Below are 16,830 nucleotides of genomic sequence, written 5' to 3'. Positions count from 1 at the left end.
AATTATAACGAGATTGAAAACTTCGATGAGCCAATTCATGTGCCACTATGTTAGCACTACGAAGAAATGTTTGATTGAAAATTGATCTAAAGATTCGGCAAAGGGTGCATCCATGTGCTAAGTTGTAAGCATTTTTTGGCTAGCTAGCTGATAAAACAACCTGGTTGACATGACTTCTATTCAGGCAGATTATAAGTGTAATGGTTTTACATTAATTTATAACTAGTGCGGACCAAGCGATGGTAAGAGAAATAGTCCTAAAAAATTAAAATAAAAATCTAAAATACCAAAATATCCTTTTTATATTTAATAAAATATCATATAAATCTATAATTTTTTAGAATTATTAAAATATATCGTAATTTTTATCATTTTTTAATTTATACCACTCCTAACAAAAATTTTTTATTTAACAACAAATTTTAAAATAACACCAAATTTTTTTTATATGCATCGTATGCCGCCAAAGTATGCTAGTTAAATATAAATATCTAATGACGTACCACGAAATATGTAAAATTGTAGAACAAAAAACAGAAAATAAAGATCTGTTTTATGTCAGAAATGCAAAATTATGGATAAATAGCATTACTCAATAACTATGAAAAAGTAAGATAATATCATCAAGATTTATCGCCGAAGATTCCAAAATAACCACAATTCTAAAGAATCGTTTATATTTTTTTTCCAGTTCCCCAACTAGCTTTTCTCTTGGTAATTGAAGAACCTGCCACAGGTATAATAAGGAAAATCGATCAGTTTCTTCCCAAAAACACAAGGATGAAAAGGTTACAAAATTTTACCTCTTTTGCCTGCTCTTGTTCATGTACGATTCTTAGCCGCACATTTAAAGCGGCGTGGTACATTTCATCACGAATTTTTTCAAAAAGGGGTTGCTTATTTACTCTCCACAGCAATATAGCATGTTTAGATCCATTCACTGAAACTTTCTGCAAAATATTAAAGTTAATTCAAAGATCTTCCATTTCCAGCATAAACATCATTTTCTCCCAAGCAAAATGTCGCCAGTAAAAACTAATCCAGTGCATTTATAGTCCCTTTTATCGTTTGTGTATAATTTTTTCTTTCTGATTGAACCTTACATATCTGCAATCTCACCAGTCAACAATGTCATATATAACCGCATTCTCGAAGCACATCTTATAGGGACTGGTGTATTATGCATAGTTCACCTCACAGATTCGCCAGCAGCCAAGAGCAATTACCAAATAATGTTTCATTATATATACATTTGTTTTGGTCGAATGTCTTTGACTATTATCCTGTGAAACTTCACAAAATAATAATCCTGGACTTGATTCATGGAATCAATTATATCAATGTCTAGCCTAAACATGAGGTGTACTCTAGAACATTGATAATGCAGTTAAAGTTACCTCCATGTCCAAGAAATCATCCTTCCAGAGCTTGAATAAAGTCTTGAGTGTATCTTTCTTTTCGACAAATGTATCATCTGAAATCTACAAACGTTAATATATCAGATGCTCCACGAGAAACATTTCCTATAAATCAGCTTAAATCTAGTCATGTTTGGTATTCACCAGAATAGTTAAACAATTCAAATCTACCGTCATTTTTCCTTCCAATAAGACCATAAAATCGATATTCTACTCTTCACAATCTATAACATGGAATGAAGTTTACTTCCCAAGAGGAAAAGGGTTTCAGAGATCATAATAACAAATTAATATTTTCCAGCAAAGCACACAAAAGAACATAAAAGTTAGTGCTGAATCAGTGAAGACTGTTGAGCAGCCTCGAATCTAATTATAAAATACATGAGTTGACATCAAATGTCATAATAATCCAAATCTCTCAAGCTAAGTCAATGCTATAACAACTTGATCCAAGAAAAAATGTCTCAAGTATAGAATATAGGTATCAGTTGCTACAAAATGAGAACAGCTTGTGAAAAATCACAGGCCAAAAAGTTCTGTAAGAGCAATCCACCTTTCAGAAACAGTTAAATGTTCCAAGTCGATGAATCAGTGCAGTGGAAAATTATTTCGACATTGAGTGACACCTCCAATGTAGAAATTAGTATGCCAAACAAAAAGAATCAAAATATTAGTCCATACAGTTACCTTATCAGTCTCAAGAAGACGACCGGCTTTTGACAGTAATTTGAATATCCTGCACGCCTCCCTCCCATATCTCTTCAATACCACCGACTCCACCTATGTAAATATTGCAATTAATATTAAATGCTGCATACATGAAAGAAGCCAAGAATATGGAGGAAAATTACAGACCTCTTCATTTTTAGCCTTTTCAGTTATGCCCTTCAAATCTGTTGAGATAACAAAAGGGTGAAGCCGGTGCATTAAAACCTAAGGGATAAACAACGGCTGATATGCAAACATTTGATGACTGCACCAGAAAGTAGCACAGAGAGTACGTCCATACCAATACTATAAGTTTCACCATCTGCTGATGAGCGTGTACAGCCAAGCTGGGCAAGTGAAGCTCTAATACGATCAAAATCCATACCAATACCGCCATCCTTTTTAATAACCTCATCATAAATAGCATTTACTGATAGATTAGCTGAAAATTATATTCAGAGTGGTGAGAAATTACTAAGTGGAACACCAAGTTCAATCACACGGAGAAGCGATCTCAAAAAACTAAACACAATCATGTGAAAGATCACTGATCAATTTTTAAAGTGGGCCTTCATAGTTCACACACACCAACTACAGACTTCTAGATGCACAGTTGGAAAATTTAAAAAATAAAAGTTAATGGGACACATGTGGGACACATGAGCCATGACAGAATAGTTTAACCAAAACACTTTATCCAAGTAACTCATGAGGAGTTGAGCAGTTGTCGTTGGGCTAGTTATGGGATCAAACAAATTGAACCCAATTTTTTAGGCTTATCTATGGCGGAAATATAAGAAAGCATGTGTTAAGGGAGTTTGTTATTCAGTATATTAATTTGCTAGGTGTTTTCTAGCTTGAGCTAGAGGAGAGTATTCTGAACAGATAGAAGCCAAGTTCACAACCACCTATGTCTTTGTGCTTTGGAAAATCAACCACCAGCACTACATAAACTGAATTATCTTCAGATCATTTTTTAGAAGAAACTTTAGTGATGGATCTCTAAAGGCACACTAGAGGCAAAAGGAAAGAGACTCAACAGTCCAAAATGGTCCCACGGTGGATATAATTCCTCAGAGTAACTACCAAGCACTGATAAGGATGAGCAAGAACGTTAGAATAAGTAGACTTGAGAATGAAAACTGGGGATTAATTACCTGATTCTTCAGCTTTCTGCCTGACAGTAGTGTATTTACTTAACTCCAAAATTGCACTCAGCACAATCGAAGCATCATCATTCAGTCTTGTTTTTACGTATGAAATGAAAGTCTAAACCACATATGCAAAGAATCAAATACTAGAGAGAATATATGCATCACGATCAATTATTATTAGAGAAATACAATTCATAAAGCTTAGTGACATTTATCAAGTGTTGCATCCCTGATCAAATGAGACAATCGTATGCATCAGTCCAAGAAGTAACCATTACAACAAACCTTGTCCCTCAAACGTCGTACAAATTCTTCATAGTTCACACGCCAAACAACTTCTTTCTTTTCTCCAGCACCCATCAAATCTTCATCAAGCACCATAGCCTCTTTTTTACGCTACTTAAGCAAAAAAATAATATATATATATATATATATATATATATATATATATATATATATATATATCAAAACTCAATCAAAATTTTCTTTAAACTCAATCAAAATTTTGAAAGAAATTTCAAAACAGGGTAGCACACAAACCTTCTTCCCAAGTGTCACTCTTGCATGCCTTTCTTCAATTTTTTCTTCAGAAGCAGAGTCTATGTACTCTAAGAATCTTAATGACTCCATCGAAGCAGCTGCTTCCAAAACACTCTGCTCTACTGTCTGCACTTCTTCAGTCTGTCATTACACAACAAGCACTAACTTGCCAGGAAAAGCTACCAAATGGATCCAAGAAATATACAAACTAGTTTGAAATTAGCCACAACATTATCAAAAGTTGCCAAACAAAGAAATTCCAACTGAAACTGTGCCTCAATAATCTGAACTAGTACTCAAAGATACTCTAAAACCTGCACAACACCAGTCAGAATTCCTATAAATTCTATGTATGAGTTATCAACTAAGCTTTTCTGACGTGATCGTATTCGTGAGAAACAAATTTCATTAATAAACTGTACAAGTTAAGGATAAAACCTACTTCTAACCAATCTCCCTAACAAAATAAAATAATACACGATAAATGGTGTTAAGAAGGCATCAACGGGCATTTCCAGATATATTACTCAAAAGAACCGGCACAATACCCCTAATCGATTAGAATTGATAAAATTCTGCCCCTATTGTTACAAACATATGATTCATGGGGGAAATAAAGAAATAGATCGAACCAAGCCTTTCAAGGACAGGGGTAAAATCACGTTATATAGAACATATTCATATTTAAATCATCCTATTTTGTGACAGGATTAAAATTCATATACATTATATCAGCCAACTACAGATTAGAGCTCTATTTTATTTCGTGAGGAAGAAATTCTCAGAATAACTAATTCGGAGGGGCAAATAAAACAGAATGATCAACATTTATTGAATTGTTTAGAATAATTGAGCAGTCCTACCTGTAAAAATATTTGAAGCAGAAATCATGAATTTTCTATTCATTGGCATTTCCTTAAATTTCTACTTAAGTGGAGCACTGGAGCCTAAGTTACGATGTTGAAAATCACCCATAATTGTGAACAATTGGAGGAAGAGATTGCTTCCTCCATATTTGTACAAATGAAACTATGTTATTAGTAAACTGACCAGTCCGCAAACGATTACCTTGCCTTTCCTGGCACCACGTTTATTCGCAGAAGGTTTGTCATCAGAAGGTGGCGCAAGAAATGGCTCGGGGTTAGGACATCGTTCAATAAATCTAAAATTCAGAAGCCTGTTGAAACTTTCTTTTACAACTATAACATCAGACTCTCCTGCTACAATAGTTTAGAGAAAAAGTGAAGATGTTATTAAGTGCTTAACAAGATGTTTCCTGACAAGTAAATATATAGATTATTTAAAAAGTTTCAAAAGTAAGGGTTCTGATTTATTTAACTTATGGTGAACCCTACATTTCTATCACATCAGATTGAGATATGAGGTTTGCCTAAAACCTTTGCCAGGGAGTACATATGTCTAAAGAAACTCGATTGATGTTGAATACAACATATCAACGATGTCGATGTTTCTATTATAACTCAACAATGCACATAAACAAACTAGGTCAGCATTTTTTAAGACTTGTAGGCCTTGCATTTGGCATCAAGGAATTAGAATCATTTATCTTGAATCAGGACAATGATTTTATTCATACAATCACGTAGAGTAGGTGTGGCATGTCATATATTGTGTGGAAAAAGGTGGACCAAAAATAAACACCTGAACCTCTAGTTAGGATCTGTAATCAAATTGTTCACGGGATTGGGAAATCAAATTGAAGCATGCTTATAGTGAAACAAAATTATATATTTTATTCTAATTCAGGGCCTAAACCCTCACCACTAATCTAACTTTAGAATTGCAAAGATGCCAAAAAGCACCCAGAATCACTTTGTCACCAAAAACTCTCTAAACAAATGCAGAGAGCAGGTAATCAACAATTTCAGAAATTATTATCAAACCATTTTCAGATTGCAGAATCTGAAGTGGTCGCCCATTAATTGCAACAATGAATCAATTGGATAATACAAGAGTTAATCAGTCATAAAAATAAATATCAACTATTTATAATACATGATTTACCCGTGGTCTGCTCATTCCTCTCGATTATTCGATTAAGAGAAAGTCTTCCATGCTGAATCAACCCCTGAAAAATATTTAGGCACTGTATTGAAAATAAATTAATCAATAGCTCCAGAAACCAACTTCAACACCAGAAGGCACAAGTGCAACAACAAATTATCAATAAACAATTCTCACATCACTTCCAAGCTCCTCAGATACAATTTGAATAAATTTACGAGCCCTCGACTTGTGAATAATGTTGTCAAACAAGGCAATATACTGTGTCACACTCTTCGGGGCCTCATCATTCTTGGGGGCCTCATCATAAGCACCTAAAAATTTAAAAGAATTGAAACATTGCTTGACCCTAAAGAATTTTTTAACAATCAATCACAACTAACAAGAATGAAAAACTTGATCCCCAACATACCATTGTTTTAATATTCAAAACAATGCCACCGAATTCCGGGAGAGGACCAATAATCTTCCTCAAACAAGAGAAACTTAAATTTTTATTTAAAAGTTCTAAAAACTACTCCAATCAATGAGAATTCAATTTGAAATAATTGCCACTTCTACCTTCCCGCTGGGTTGAAAAGGGTTGGACACAATTTTGGTTGAATAAAACGCGCAAGCAGTTCACGACACTCTCCTTCCTTAGCTCCGTGAATCGGATAATCTGAGCTAGGGTTAGGGTTCCTCGGCGCAATAAACAGTCGCATACCTTCTGCAACGCCAAAAAATTACAGAAAACGTAAAATTAGAATAGGAAACAGAGCGAGGAGAACGAAAGTGAGTGGACAATCAAATAGGAGTGGTAACCGAGCATTGTTCTCCGTAAGAAGAAGATATTATGTGAGTCGCTAGTAAAATTCCATGCTGCGACACCATTGCAACCCAGGGTTCCAGCGCTTGCAAGGACGATGAATTTGTGTTACTTGAACCCCATTTTCCGTGAATTTATACTAATATAATATATATCTATGTATTAATCATTATAATAAAAACCTAGTATGTGTATGTTATTAATTAGTAATTATATGAAGTAACAGTTTTTTAAATTGAAAAAAAAATCAAATAAAAAAATAGTTATTTATGAAAAAAATGCAAAAACTTGATGTGAAACGGTCTCACGGATCTTATTTTGTGAGACATATCTCTTATTTGGATCATTCATGAAAAAATATTATTTTTTATGTTAAGAGTATTACTTTTTATTGTGAATATCGGTAGGTTTGACTCATCTCACAAATAAGGATTTATGAAAACGTCTTACAAAAGAATTACACAAAAAAAAATTACTAGGAGACTGTGAGGTTATTATGTACTGTTATTTATCAATAACGAGTAAACACGAAGTGTGTTTATAAATTAAATTTTATTTATATATAATAAATGTTTATATATAATTTAATGAGATTATACTAAATTTTATTTAAAATTACTTTTAAAGTTTCTAATTTATCATATATTTTTAATCATTAATTTATTATGTTTTGCTTTTTTACGAAAAATGAATATTCACAATCGCTCACAATATATGGATTCAAGGGCAATGAACCTATGAGTCTCATCGTCACTTGGGTAAGCCCACAAACCACCCCACATTGCAAGGGGCTGGGCAGGGTCGACTAGATAATTAGATGGACAGGCTTGTATTGGGCTTTTATTGTCCTGGGTCATGGGTTTCCGAACCGATCCAGCCCATGTTCATCTTCAACTTAACAAGATTTATCCTTTGGTAAAGATGATTCCTGCTCGAAAACCCTTCCTGGCCAGTAGCCTCAATTCTTGTTTTCGAACTCCACCAAAATATATAGCGGAGTTCTTGAAGGAAGAAGGAGGGAATGGTGAGCCAAAGGCAAAGAACGGCGCGGAAACGCTTTAAGGAATCTAACCCAGTACTCTTCCCTAAGCCGGAGCCAACGCCGCCGAAAGATCCAAACAAGGTAAAGAAGAAGAAATATGGGAAATTCAAACGCAAGAATTTGAAACCCATTGATCCAAATAAGCCGAAGAAACCTTCGTACAAAAGGCACCCGCTTAGAGTTGCTGGTATGAAGCCCTGGCGAGAGCTGCTACATATGCAAAGCGCCTGAACACATTGCTAAAGATTGTCCCAAAAAATCGGAGTGGGAAAGGAATAAGGTGAGATATATATTTTTGCTTTATTATGTTTTTTGGATTTTGGTATGTGTGCGCTCCAAAAGGATTCGGGAATCTGTATTTCTGTGTATATATTGTATTATAATGCTTGCCGGTTCATTCCCTCAGGTTTATTGTGAGTGTAATTGTTTATGTGGAGCTTTTGCATTCTATTGACCAAACAAGTTTAAATGTTTTACTTCTGTCTTTGGTGGTGGACTACTCCAATCTTCATTCATTCCTTTTCTTTTCTTTTTCTATTGTTTTTACTGAAAATTCCATTAATGTTGTATGTATATATTTTTGGAGATTCTTAGCTATTTCTTTTACTCTAAAATGAGATGTTCTGCTCCCTCTTCTTAGTGAAGTGAATGAATATTTTGTTGGACATTTACTGCGTGAAGGAAATGTACTATCCTTGACACAAGTTATTTTTTACTGATGTAGATATGTTTGTTCTGTCGGCATCGTGGCCACAGTCTAAAGAATTGCCCTAACAAGAATGAAGAGTCTTTCGACAGGAAATTGTGTTACAATTGTGGAGAAATGGGACATTCTCTGGATAAATGTCCGTATCCTCTTCAAGATGGTAAATATTCACCTTCGGACTCAATAATTTGCATCCCCTGTTATTTCTTATATAATTAGCTCAATTGACGATTAATCACTGTGCCTAGATTTTTATTGATCAGCGGTAGGTTATCTTTTTATTGATCAGCGGTAGATTATCTTTTTATTGATCAGCAGTAGATTATCTTTTGCGGTTATTTGGTAGGTTTTCATGTTGTATTGAGGTAGGTTATATAATCATGATGTTAACCTGTGATATGTATTATGTAAAGCAGTTCGTAGTTCTCCAAATGTTGCCATATATTTTTTAATTTCCTTTCTACTCCACATTTCCCATTTTCACAGAATGAAACAAACATTGTTCTATCCGAAAATGAAACAAAATATTGCTCTATCCAAAAATATATTTTCCCTCATATTTACATCTCCAACATAATCTTTAGTTTTTCATTCAACTATTTCCAATCTCTGAAACTACTATATTATTATAATCAAATATACAACGTTTTTAAATTTGTGAATACCCACAAACCTTGAAAAATTATATCTCTGTCATGATATCACCAATTAATCCATATTCTTACATAACATGGAAAGCTAGACTAAAATTATAAATTAAAACCAAACATTCATTACATTCTACAATACATATTACGAGAATTAAGGTTTAGAAAAAAATCTGCCAAGGACAGCCAAACATAGCCTTGGTTCTCCTGTGCATTTTGTTACGTCTAAACTTTCTTTTGTTATTTTATGAAACATTTGAATGCTGGGACAGGTGAACCATTGCATAAAGATGCTGAAGTAGCATATGTTTGAGTAAAAATGTTGTTCTCATTAATGTAGGACTTGGTCGAGAGGAGTGTTGTTTATGTTGAAAAAAAGCAGTTTATTTGTCAATCTAGACATTCCGACAGAACTGTCACGGCAAGGCAAACATATCAAATGTAATTCCCATCTAATGGGGTGACCAAGTCTAAGAGAATGTTTTGGTAGTGTCCCGTTTTGTTTCAAATTTTTGGAGATATACAGAATTTTAACTTGAGTTTACGGTTCATTTTAAAATCATCTGGTTGGATGTAAATTCCAAGATCATTAAAATTGACTCATCTGTGCTGCCAAGGTTTAGGGAGAGGCCTTCTAAACTTCAGTTTTGATGTCACAGGGGGAACTAAATACGCGAATTGCTTTATATGCAATGAGTCCGGGCACTTGAGTAAAAATTGCCCTAAGAATACTCATGGAATCTATCCAAAGGTACATTCTCTTTATAATGACACAAACGAAGATGCACACTTCACTCATGATGCTGTGACTTAATTTGCTATTTTTTATCCAGCAACTTTTTGAATAAGGAACCAATGTTTTCTTGCTTACTATAAGTCAAAGCACCATTTCGATTGATCCTTAGGCAATTTCCTTGCTATTTGTTAGTGCCTTCAACAAACTTCTTCATTAGGTGTCTTCGATTCGAAAAGGAGAAAAGTATGATTTTGGCAGAATTGTAGAGTCCAAATAATCTTCAGCTTAGCCACCCCATTCTTCTCGCCAGCTTTTTTTAGTTATTTTTTTCCTAAAAGGAAGTCTAACGAGATTTGTCTAATGGCCTAGCTAAATTATACTCAGTTTTGCATCTATTGACACCACTCTTCAAGTCATGGGGCTAATAAGTTTTCGGTGTTTTGCAAAATGTTTGTGCAGGGCGGGTGCTGTAAAATTTGTGGAGGTGTCACGCATCTGGCCAAAGATTGTCCTAATAAACACAGCCAAACTTCTAAAGGTGATTGGATGTCCCGTTATTCATGTAAGTACACTGTGTATGAGTTCATTGACTATGTTTTGCTCTCAGTTGTCCCGTTAAATCTCTTATTTCTCAAAACTATGTCACATTGAAATGCCATTACTATGCTTGACTTGGGGCGTTCACTATTTTTACCAGTGTAAATATGTGTATTGCCCATTAGTTGAGAAAGATAAAAGTGTAAAATCCATAATATATGACATACGCTTACCATTCCTGAATGTTAATGTTAATGAATGATACATTTTGGACAGTGAGTTTGGATGCAGAAGTATTTAGTTCAATCACTTCAGTAAGCTGGGATTTTTAATTTTTTTTTACAATTAAAACAGAGACATCTTTCTACTTTATATACTATCGTGGAAAAATCCCTTTTTTATTTTATTTTCAGAAAGAAGTTGAAGCAGAATCAAAGAAAGCTATATTTTCTTACTGATGGTTTAGCTGAAGAAATTGAAATAACTAAAACTTATGCATCAGTATATATTTATATATATGACATTGCATTCAAAGCTCTCTCGACTTTTGATAATCGCCTTGTATTGTAACAGCTGAGATTCAAGAAAGGCCTAATCGAATAACCAAGTTCCTTAGTGGAGACGACCTTGGAGATGACTTCATGGCGGCTGTTCCAGTTGTTGCTGAGAAAGATAACAGTGTAAAATCCAATAGTAAGCAGAGAACTAAAGTCGTTAGTTTTGTTGGTTGAATTGAATGTAAGAGATGTTAGACAAATAGACTGTTTAAATTGTTGATGTTATTTAAAATTAATATTGATTGAATCTTTTCTGCGGTTCTCTTTTTTTTACCTTTTGTGCTTCTAGTGTGCATTTAGTTTTTTGGCAATATATTATTATTCATTAAAATTAAGTATCATGTTTATAGAGAAATAATTAACAACTTTATACCAAAATATAGTTATATTATATATTTATTTATTATAATATAATTGATCCATGCCTCTCTAACCATATCTTCTCGCTTACTTCAGTTTAATTACGAGTTCGTCTGGTTGAACAATCATCATTTCAGTCTACGTATTAATTTTTAAAATCTGTCTCCGTTGGTCTAGGATCGGTGTGTGTCAAAAAATTAATTTTACCTCGCCTCTCACACCCTGTCCACCATATCGCACCTCGGGAGACGAACGGGGACCAAGTGATCCGTACTGTTGCATTGGAGAATTTGTCCACATCCTCTACGAACATGGAGATAATCTCGGTCTCCCAATTAACGCTTGAGAATTCACATGGAGGCGATATGGGGACCGTGGTGCATCATTATGATAAATCTGAAGTGGCTGAACTTAATCCAGACTGCTACCGCCACGGGAAGGGGTGGTACTCAAATGGAAACAACGAGCACGGGAGGTGGGGATAGTTTGCTGAAGCTCAAGGAAATGAGGCTGAATCTGAGTTAGGTGGTTAACGCACCAGAAAAGCGCATGGCGACCAGCCTGAGGAAGGTGAAAAACTTGAGATTTCTCCTGAATTTGGTCTTAATGTATTTTACTAATTAACTAACCCAACTCTAAAAAAAAGAAAGAAGAAGCCACTTAGAATCCCAAGAGAAAAATTAGGAATAAATTGAATGTATTGAACGAATATTAATACTCACATCTGTATAATTCGGAAGATAGAGCTTAAAATGACTATTAAAATAAATCTGGACACTGATATAATTTCATAATTTTGTGAAAATGATAAACATATTATTTATATTAACTGAACCTTAAAAATATGAAGAAAAAGAAATGAAAGCAAAACATAAATTAAACTAGTTAAATCAAGAAACTAACATAACATCAAATAATTTAGTAGAAAAACTCATCGAAAGAGAAAAATAGATAATTACTAAAATAAAATGAAATCCAAAAAGATTCACTGTATTAAACAAATTAATGTAATAAAACTAAAATAAATATAAAAGTATACATAGTTTGGATGAGAAGAACTCAAAATAATCATCAAAATAAATCTTTAGATATCAAGACGAAATATTCAAATTTTATGAAAAAATGACAAATATATTTTATTAATTAATTAACCGAACTATGAAAAAAAAACAATACGAAACCATGCGGAACCTATCACAAATGAAAACATAGGAATAAATTCAATGTATTTAATGATATTAATACTGATATATTAATAATTAATCATTAATTATTTAAGATTAAAAAAATTATAAATTAATTCATAAAAAAAAGAATGTTAAATAAATATAGAAACACAAATTCACAAGTGTATTTATTATATGTAGATAAGTAGATAATTGCTGATGGGATGTGCGTGAAATGCGTAGAATGTCAAAGTTTGCGACCCTTTGCTTCCAAGGTAAAAAAACAACTTCGAACCAGCTGATTTCAAGAAAACTAAATCGGTGCAGCTGCCAAGTGTTGGAGCTCCAAAATCTTGAAACCTCAAGGCCCGACAACCTCCAAGTCTTAGCATACAAGTGGGATATCGACATTTAAGTGAACTCGTGGAAACAATGATCCGCCGGTTACTTGGAAGATATACGATGACAGGCCTCCTCCCTTTCGTCTGCCTCGTGTCTTTCGTCGCGTTCATTTGCACGCGCCGCCTGGAATCTTCTGTTGCTGTGAGTCTCCAAATTTCTCCGATAGTTTCGTCTACTTATGTAGCATTACTCAGAATGTAGCATTAATCTTGGAGGTATTATTCTATTATTATTATGTCTTCTTGTTCAGTACTGGGCTTTGTTTCTTTATTCTGGATTATGTTTCTGGTTTAAACAGCGTCGTTTGGCTTGTTCGGTAGGTAATTCTGGTACTTTCTTGTTTAAGGAAATTTAATGATTTAGTAAAGAAGAATGGATTAAGTGGTTTGGTTATTGTTAAATATATTGTAATAAAAAGAAAAATGGACTAAATACAATTTGAGAATTGAGTAACATCTGGATACGCGCTATCGTGCTTCATTTACATCTAACTGCTAACTGCTAACTAACAAGTATGCACGTACTGAAAAATACATCTGTCGGTGATAATCAATTGTGAGTTAAATATGAGTTTAATTAATGTCACCTTTCTTATAGGTATTCTTTAATTTTGGTATCACTTACCAATGTTTTGGACTTAAAATATATCTTGATTAGGGTCTATATTGATTAGTATAATGGTACAGATCGAGTTAGTAATGTAGCCATTTTGGATTCTAAATTGGAGGAAGCAATTGTGTTTATGTTTCTTGTTTCGGTTTGTTCTATACATGTTTATTTTTACAAGAGAAATATATTTGACTCTTAATGAGATCAAATTTCACCGTGATCTTCAATAATTTGTATTTCGTTCTTTATATGTATGTGTTATCTTTGTAGAAGAAATGGTAAAGTTGATATTAACAAAATAAATATATAGCCTTTGTTGGAAAGCACTGACATTTGTAGAGAATGCAAAGAAATAGTTGTCTAAACTTTAACATTATTTCATCAGTCATATGCTTGTGGATGCCTTTGTGTGTATGTATTCCTTCCCAAATCTACCATTCAAACAAAGACTAAATCCAATTAAAATATCTCATCTTGCAGGTCATGACCGAAAACCCTCAGAAACCAGTATTAACCACCAAAACAATGTACCATCATCCTTCCGAAACACTTCAAATCCATCCCCAGATCATAGAAATACCCCTGAATTGTTCACGTGATACCTTGTCTCGAATTTGCCCTGCCAATTATTACCCTTCCAAAAAACCATCAGAAAACAACGACCTTTACTTAAGCCCGCCACCTTCGTGTCCTGGTTACTTCCGTTGGATTCACAATGATTTGTGGCCATGGAGGGAAACAGGAATAACTAAAGAAATGGTGATGAGTGCAAGTCGAACAGCAAATTTCCGTTTGGTGATATTAAAAGGGAAAGCATATGTGGAAACATATAGAAAATCGTTTCAAAGTAGAGATACATTTACTCTTTGGGGGATCTTGCAATTGCTAAGGAAGTTCCCTGGAAAAGTCCCGGATTTGGAGTTGATGTTTGATTGTGTAGACTGGCCGGTCATCAAGAAAGAAACTTTCCACGAGCCCGAGTATAAATCTCCACCGCCATTGTTCAGATACTGTGGCGACGATGCCACATATGATATAGTGTTTCCAGATTGGTCGTTCTGGGGATGGTAAGTTTGTGTTTCATTGGAGTACATATAATAATCTTGATTATATAGCATATAGTGTGACCAAAGCATGGGTGGAATTATAGACTATATTTAATTGTTTAGGCCGGAGATAAATATAAAACCGTTGGATGATTTGTCCAAAGATATCAAACAAGGAAACACGAGGACTAGATGGACGGATAGGGAACCGCATGCTTACTGGAAGGGAAATCCATCCGTTGCTGCCACCAGGATGGATTTGCTCAAGTGTAACGTTTCAGATGAACAAGATTGGAATGCTCGTGTATATGCACAGGTGAAGTTTAATTTTTCCTTGGACTTTTACTTTCAATAGGAATAGACAGATGTCTTGAAATTTGTTCACAAGTTCGTCTAATTATATAGGTTTTGAATCGTAGAAGCTCCATTTTGAGCTGTGAAAGTGAGTTGATCATTAGGATAGGAAACAATTATATGGAGTGATGGGATTTAACAATCACTTAATTTGATGCCACTTTCTTAGGCAGACAAGAATTGTGATGACAGATCTGCCCGAAAATTTTGATAGAAGTGGCACCTTGATGTAATTTGACGTGTAGAACATACATTTTCTAAAAAAAGTTTACAAAGTTGTTGGATTTTTAAATTTGAAGGGTGGCTGTACTGCCATCATTGCCCACCCCGCCCCAGATGTTAATTAAGGTTTTCAAGGGCATCTTCCTTCCTCATTCACAGCCGTTGGCATTTGACAGGGAAAATGTCAGAACACTGGAGCATTAATTACTCAAAATAAATTTGCAGGATTGGAAACAAGAACAAGATCGCGGTTACAAGCAATCAGACTTGGCAAGCCAATGCATTCACAGGTGTGACGGATGAACACTTTATATATGGTTCGTTATTTCCCAGTATCAAAACTGCAGCTTATTTTATATGGGTATACGACTCCAAGGGCCTTTTTCCTCATTGTTTGCGTAACATAATTAACAGCTTCATTTGTTTTTTTCATCATGCAATATACACAGATACAAAATTTACATTGAAGGGTCAGCATGGTCCGTGAGCGAGAAATACATTCTGGCATGCAATTCTGTGGCGTTACTCGTAAAGCCTCATTATTACGATTTTTTCACTAGAAATTTGATGCCATTGCAACATTACTGGCCGATTAAGGATGACGATAAATGTAGATCAATTAAATATGCAGTTGACTATGGAAATAGCCACGAACAAGAGGTATTCATCTCTCTCTGAAACCATGACCCATTGATTGAAAACTAAAACTTTGTTTGCAAGGGAAGAGTCAACAGCAAGCACATATTAGTTATTCCACTCGTAAATACCCGTTCCCACCTCTATGTCTCATAATTTCAACTTCCCATGCTATTGTGATGTGTGAGCATTAACCAAACGATCTAAATGTAGTGTTTTAGCTACTTTAAAGCAAAAAAGATTTGAGTTCTTGCATCGTCCCTCGTATTATCACCTCCTCTTGATCGCACACATCTTTCATACTCTGGAAAGCAGGCTCAAGCCATCGGCCAGACTGCAAGCAAATTCATTCTAGAGGAACTAAAGATGGATTACGTCTACGACTACATGTTTCATCTCTTGAACCAGTATGCTAAGCTTTTAACCTACAAACCCACCGTCCCCAAGAAAGCAGTCGAACTCTGTTCAGAATCAATGGCTTGCCATGCAAAAGGATTGGAGAAGAAATTCATGACCGATTCTCTGGTTAAAGGGCCTAGCTATTCGGATCCATGCGTCCTGCCTCCACCGTACGATCCGGCGACACTTCATTCTGTTCTTGAGGGAAAACAGAACAATATACATCAAGTAGAAGCATGGGAACAACGATTTTGGGGGAGTCACGATAAACAGATAGAAGATTGACCATTATAAACTTTGCTTTTATTTTATTTTTACAACTTTTGGCTGTGTACTTTGTATCAGTATGAGTCGATTACATACCAAAGTTGCTGTTTAAGAACAAAGCAAGAAAAGAGAAGATTTATAGCACAGTTTCACGAGGTACCATTTTTTTGTTGTGTTGTAGCATGAATTTCTTTGTAGGACTATGAGTGCCGTATACGAGTTGCATTTCGATGATGGGTTTTACGATTTTTTTTTTTAAGATTTGTTTGCCTTATATGTTTTGGAAATAAATTTATCTTGGTTAAAAAAGTAATCTACATATTGAGTATGATTTTATTTAATTCAGATAGTTATAAAAAGAGAGAAAGAAAAGATAAATCTTTATTAAAATTTTCAAAAAAAGGAAGTAAAAGCACTAAAAACTCTGATTCCTAAATTCAGTTTTTTTATTAAACGTTTCGAGACGTTGAATAAATTTGTTCATACATTAT

The 16,830-nt window shown here is 34.4% G+C and overlaps 2 protein-coding genes and 1 pseudogene across 6 annotated transcripts; 2 read left to right on the top strand and 1 right to left on the bottom strand.

Annotated features, from left to right (window-relative positions):
- Positions 1-536: 536 nt before the first annotated feature.
- Positions 537-6,787, bottom strand: LOC140816207 (uncharacterized). Of its 5 annotated transcripts, none has more exons than XR_012114495.1 (14): positions 6,650-6,787; positions 6,407-6,554; positions 6,023-6,159; positions 5,846-5,927; positions 4,889-5,040; positions 3,821-3,961; positions 3,566-3,676; positions 3,284-3,395; positions 2,428-2,568; positions 2,274-2,311; positions 2,106-2,198; positions 1,398-1,474; positions 804-950; positions 537-727 (listed from the first exon to the last, which is right to left on the bottom strand). XR_012114495.1 is itself a non-coding variant. In XM_073175301.1 (14 exons), the coding sequence occupies exons 1-14, from the start codon at positions 6,716-6,718 to the stop codon at positions 593-595; spliced, it is 1,590 nt and encodes a 529-aa protein (XP_073031402.1). In that variant the 5' UTR covers positions 6,719-6,787; the 3' UTR covers positions 537-592. The 5 variants fall into 5 exon arrangements, 4 of the variants coding, with proteins under 4 accessions (XP_073031402.1, XP_073031403.1, XP_073031404.1 ...); XM_073175301.1 differs by having other exon boundaries at positions 1,398-1,481; XM_073175302.1 differs by having other exon boundaries at positions 1,398-1,481; positions 4,889-5,037.
- Positions 6,788-7,566: 779 nt separating this feature from the next.
- LOC140817244 (uncharacterized) lies at positions 7,567-11,146 on the top strand (annotated as a pseudogene).
- A 1,482-nt stretch (positions 11,147-12,628) lies between these two features.
- Positions 12,629-16,498, top strand: LOC140816998 (uncharacterized). Its single transcript, XM_073176550.1, has 6 exons — positions 12,629-12,947; positions 13,896-14,482; positions 14,585-14,777; positions 15,263-15,327; positions 15,487-15,697; positions 15,989-16,498. Exons 1-6 carry the CDS (start codon positions 12,837-12,839, stop codon positions 16,355-16,357), a joined length of 1,536 nt encoding a protein of 511 aa, XP_073032651.1. The 5' UTR covers positions 12,629-12,836; the 3' UTR covers positions 16,358-16,498.
- The last annotated feature ends 332 nt before the right edge of the window (positions 16,499-16,830 follow it).

The sequence above is a fragment of the Primulina eburnea genome, chromosome 16 (assembly GCF_022965805.1).
Source record: "Primulina eburnea isolate SZY01 chromosome 16, ASM2296580v1, whole genome shotgun sequence".
Classification (NCBI taxonomy): Eukaryota; Viridiplantae; Streptophyta; class Magnoliopsida; order Lamiales; family Gesneriaceae; genus Primulina; species Primulina eburnea.
This window is presented reverse-complemented; position numbering and strand designations above follow the sequence as displayed.

What these genes read in the sequence shown, in the direction of transcription:
- LOC140816207 (XM_073175301.1), bottom strand. Translation starts at nt 6,718, where the DNA reads ATGGTGTCGCAGCATGGAATTTTACTAGCGACTCACATAATATCTTCT. An exon ending in CTTACGGAGAACAATGCTCG is followed by an intron (nt 6,555 to 6,649) that starts GTTACCACTCCT and finishes TTGGCGTTGCAG; the next exon opens with AAGGTATGCGACTGTTTATT. An exon ending in AAAAGGCTAAAAATGAAGAG is followed by an intron (nt 2,199 to 2,273) that starts GTCTGTAATTTT and finishes ATATTTACATAG; the next exon opens with GTGGAGTCGGTGGTATTGAA.
- LOC140816998 (XM_073176550.1), top strand. Translation starts at nt 12,837, where the DNA reads ATGATCCGCCGGTTACTTGGAAGATATACGATGACAGGCCTCCTCCCT. An exon ending in GCAAGCCAATGCATTCACAG is followed by an intron (nt 15,328 to 15,486) that starts GTGTGACGGATG and finishes CAATATACACAG; the next exon opens with ATACAAAATTTACATTGAAG. An exon ending in GAAATAGCCACGAACAAGAG is followed by an intron (nt 15,698 to 15,988) that starts GTATTCATCTCT and finishes TCTGGAAAGCAG; the next exon opens with GCTCAAGCCATCGGCCAGAC.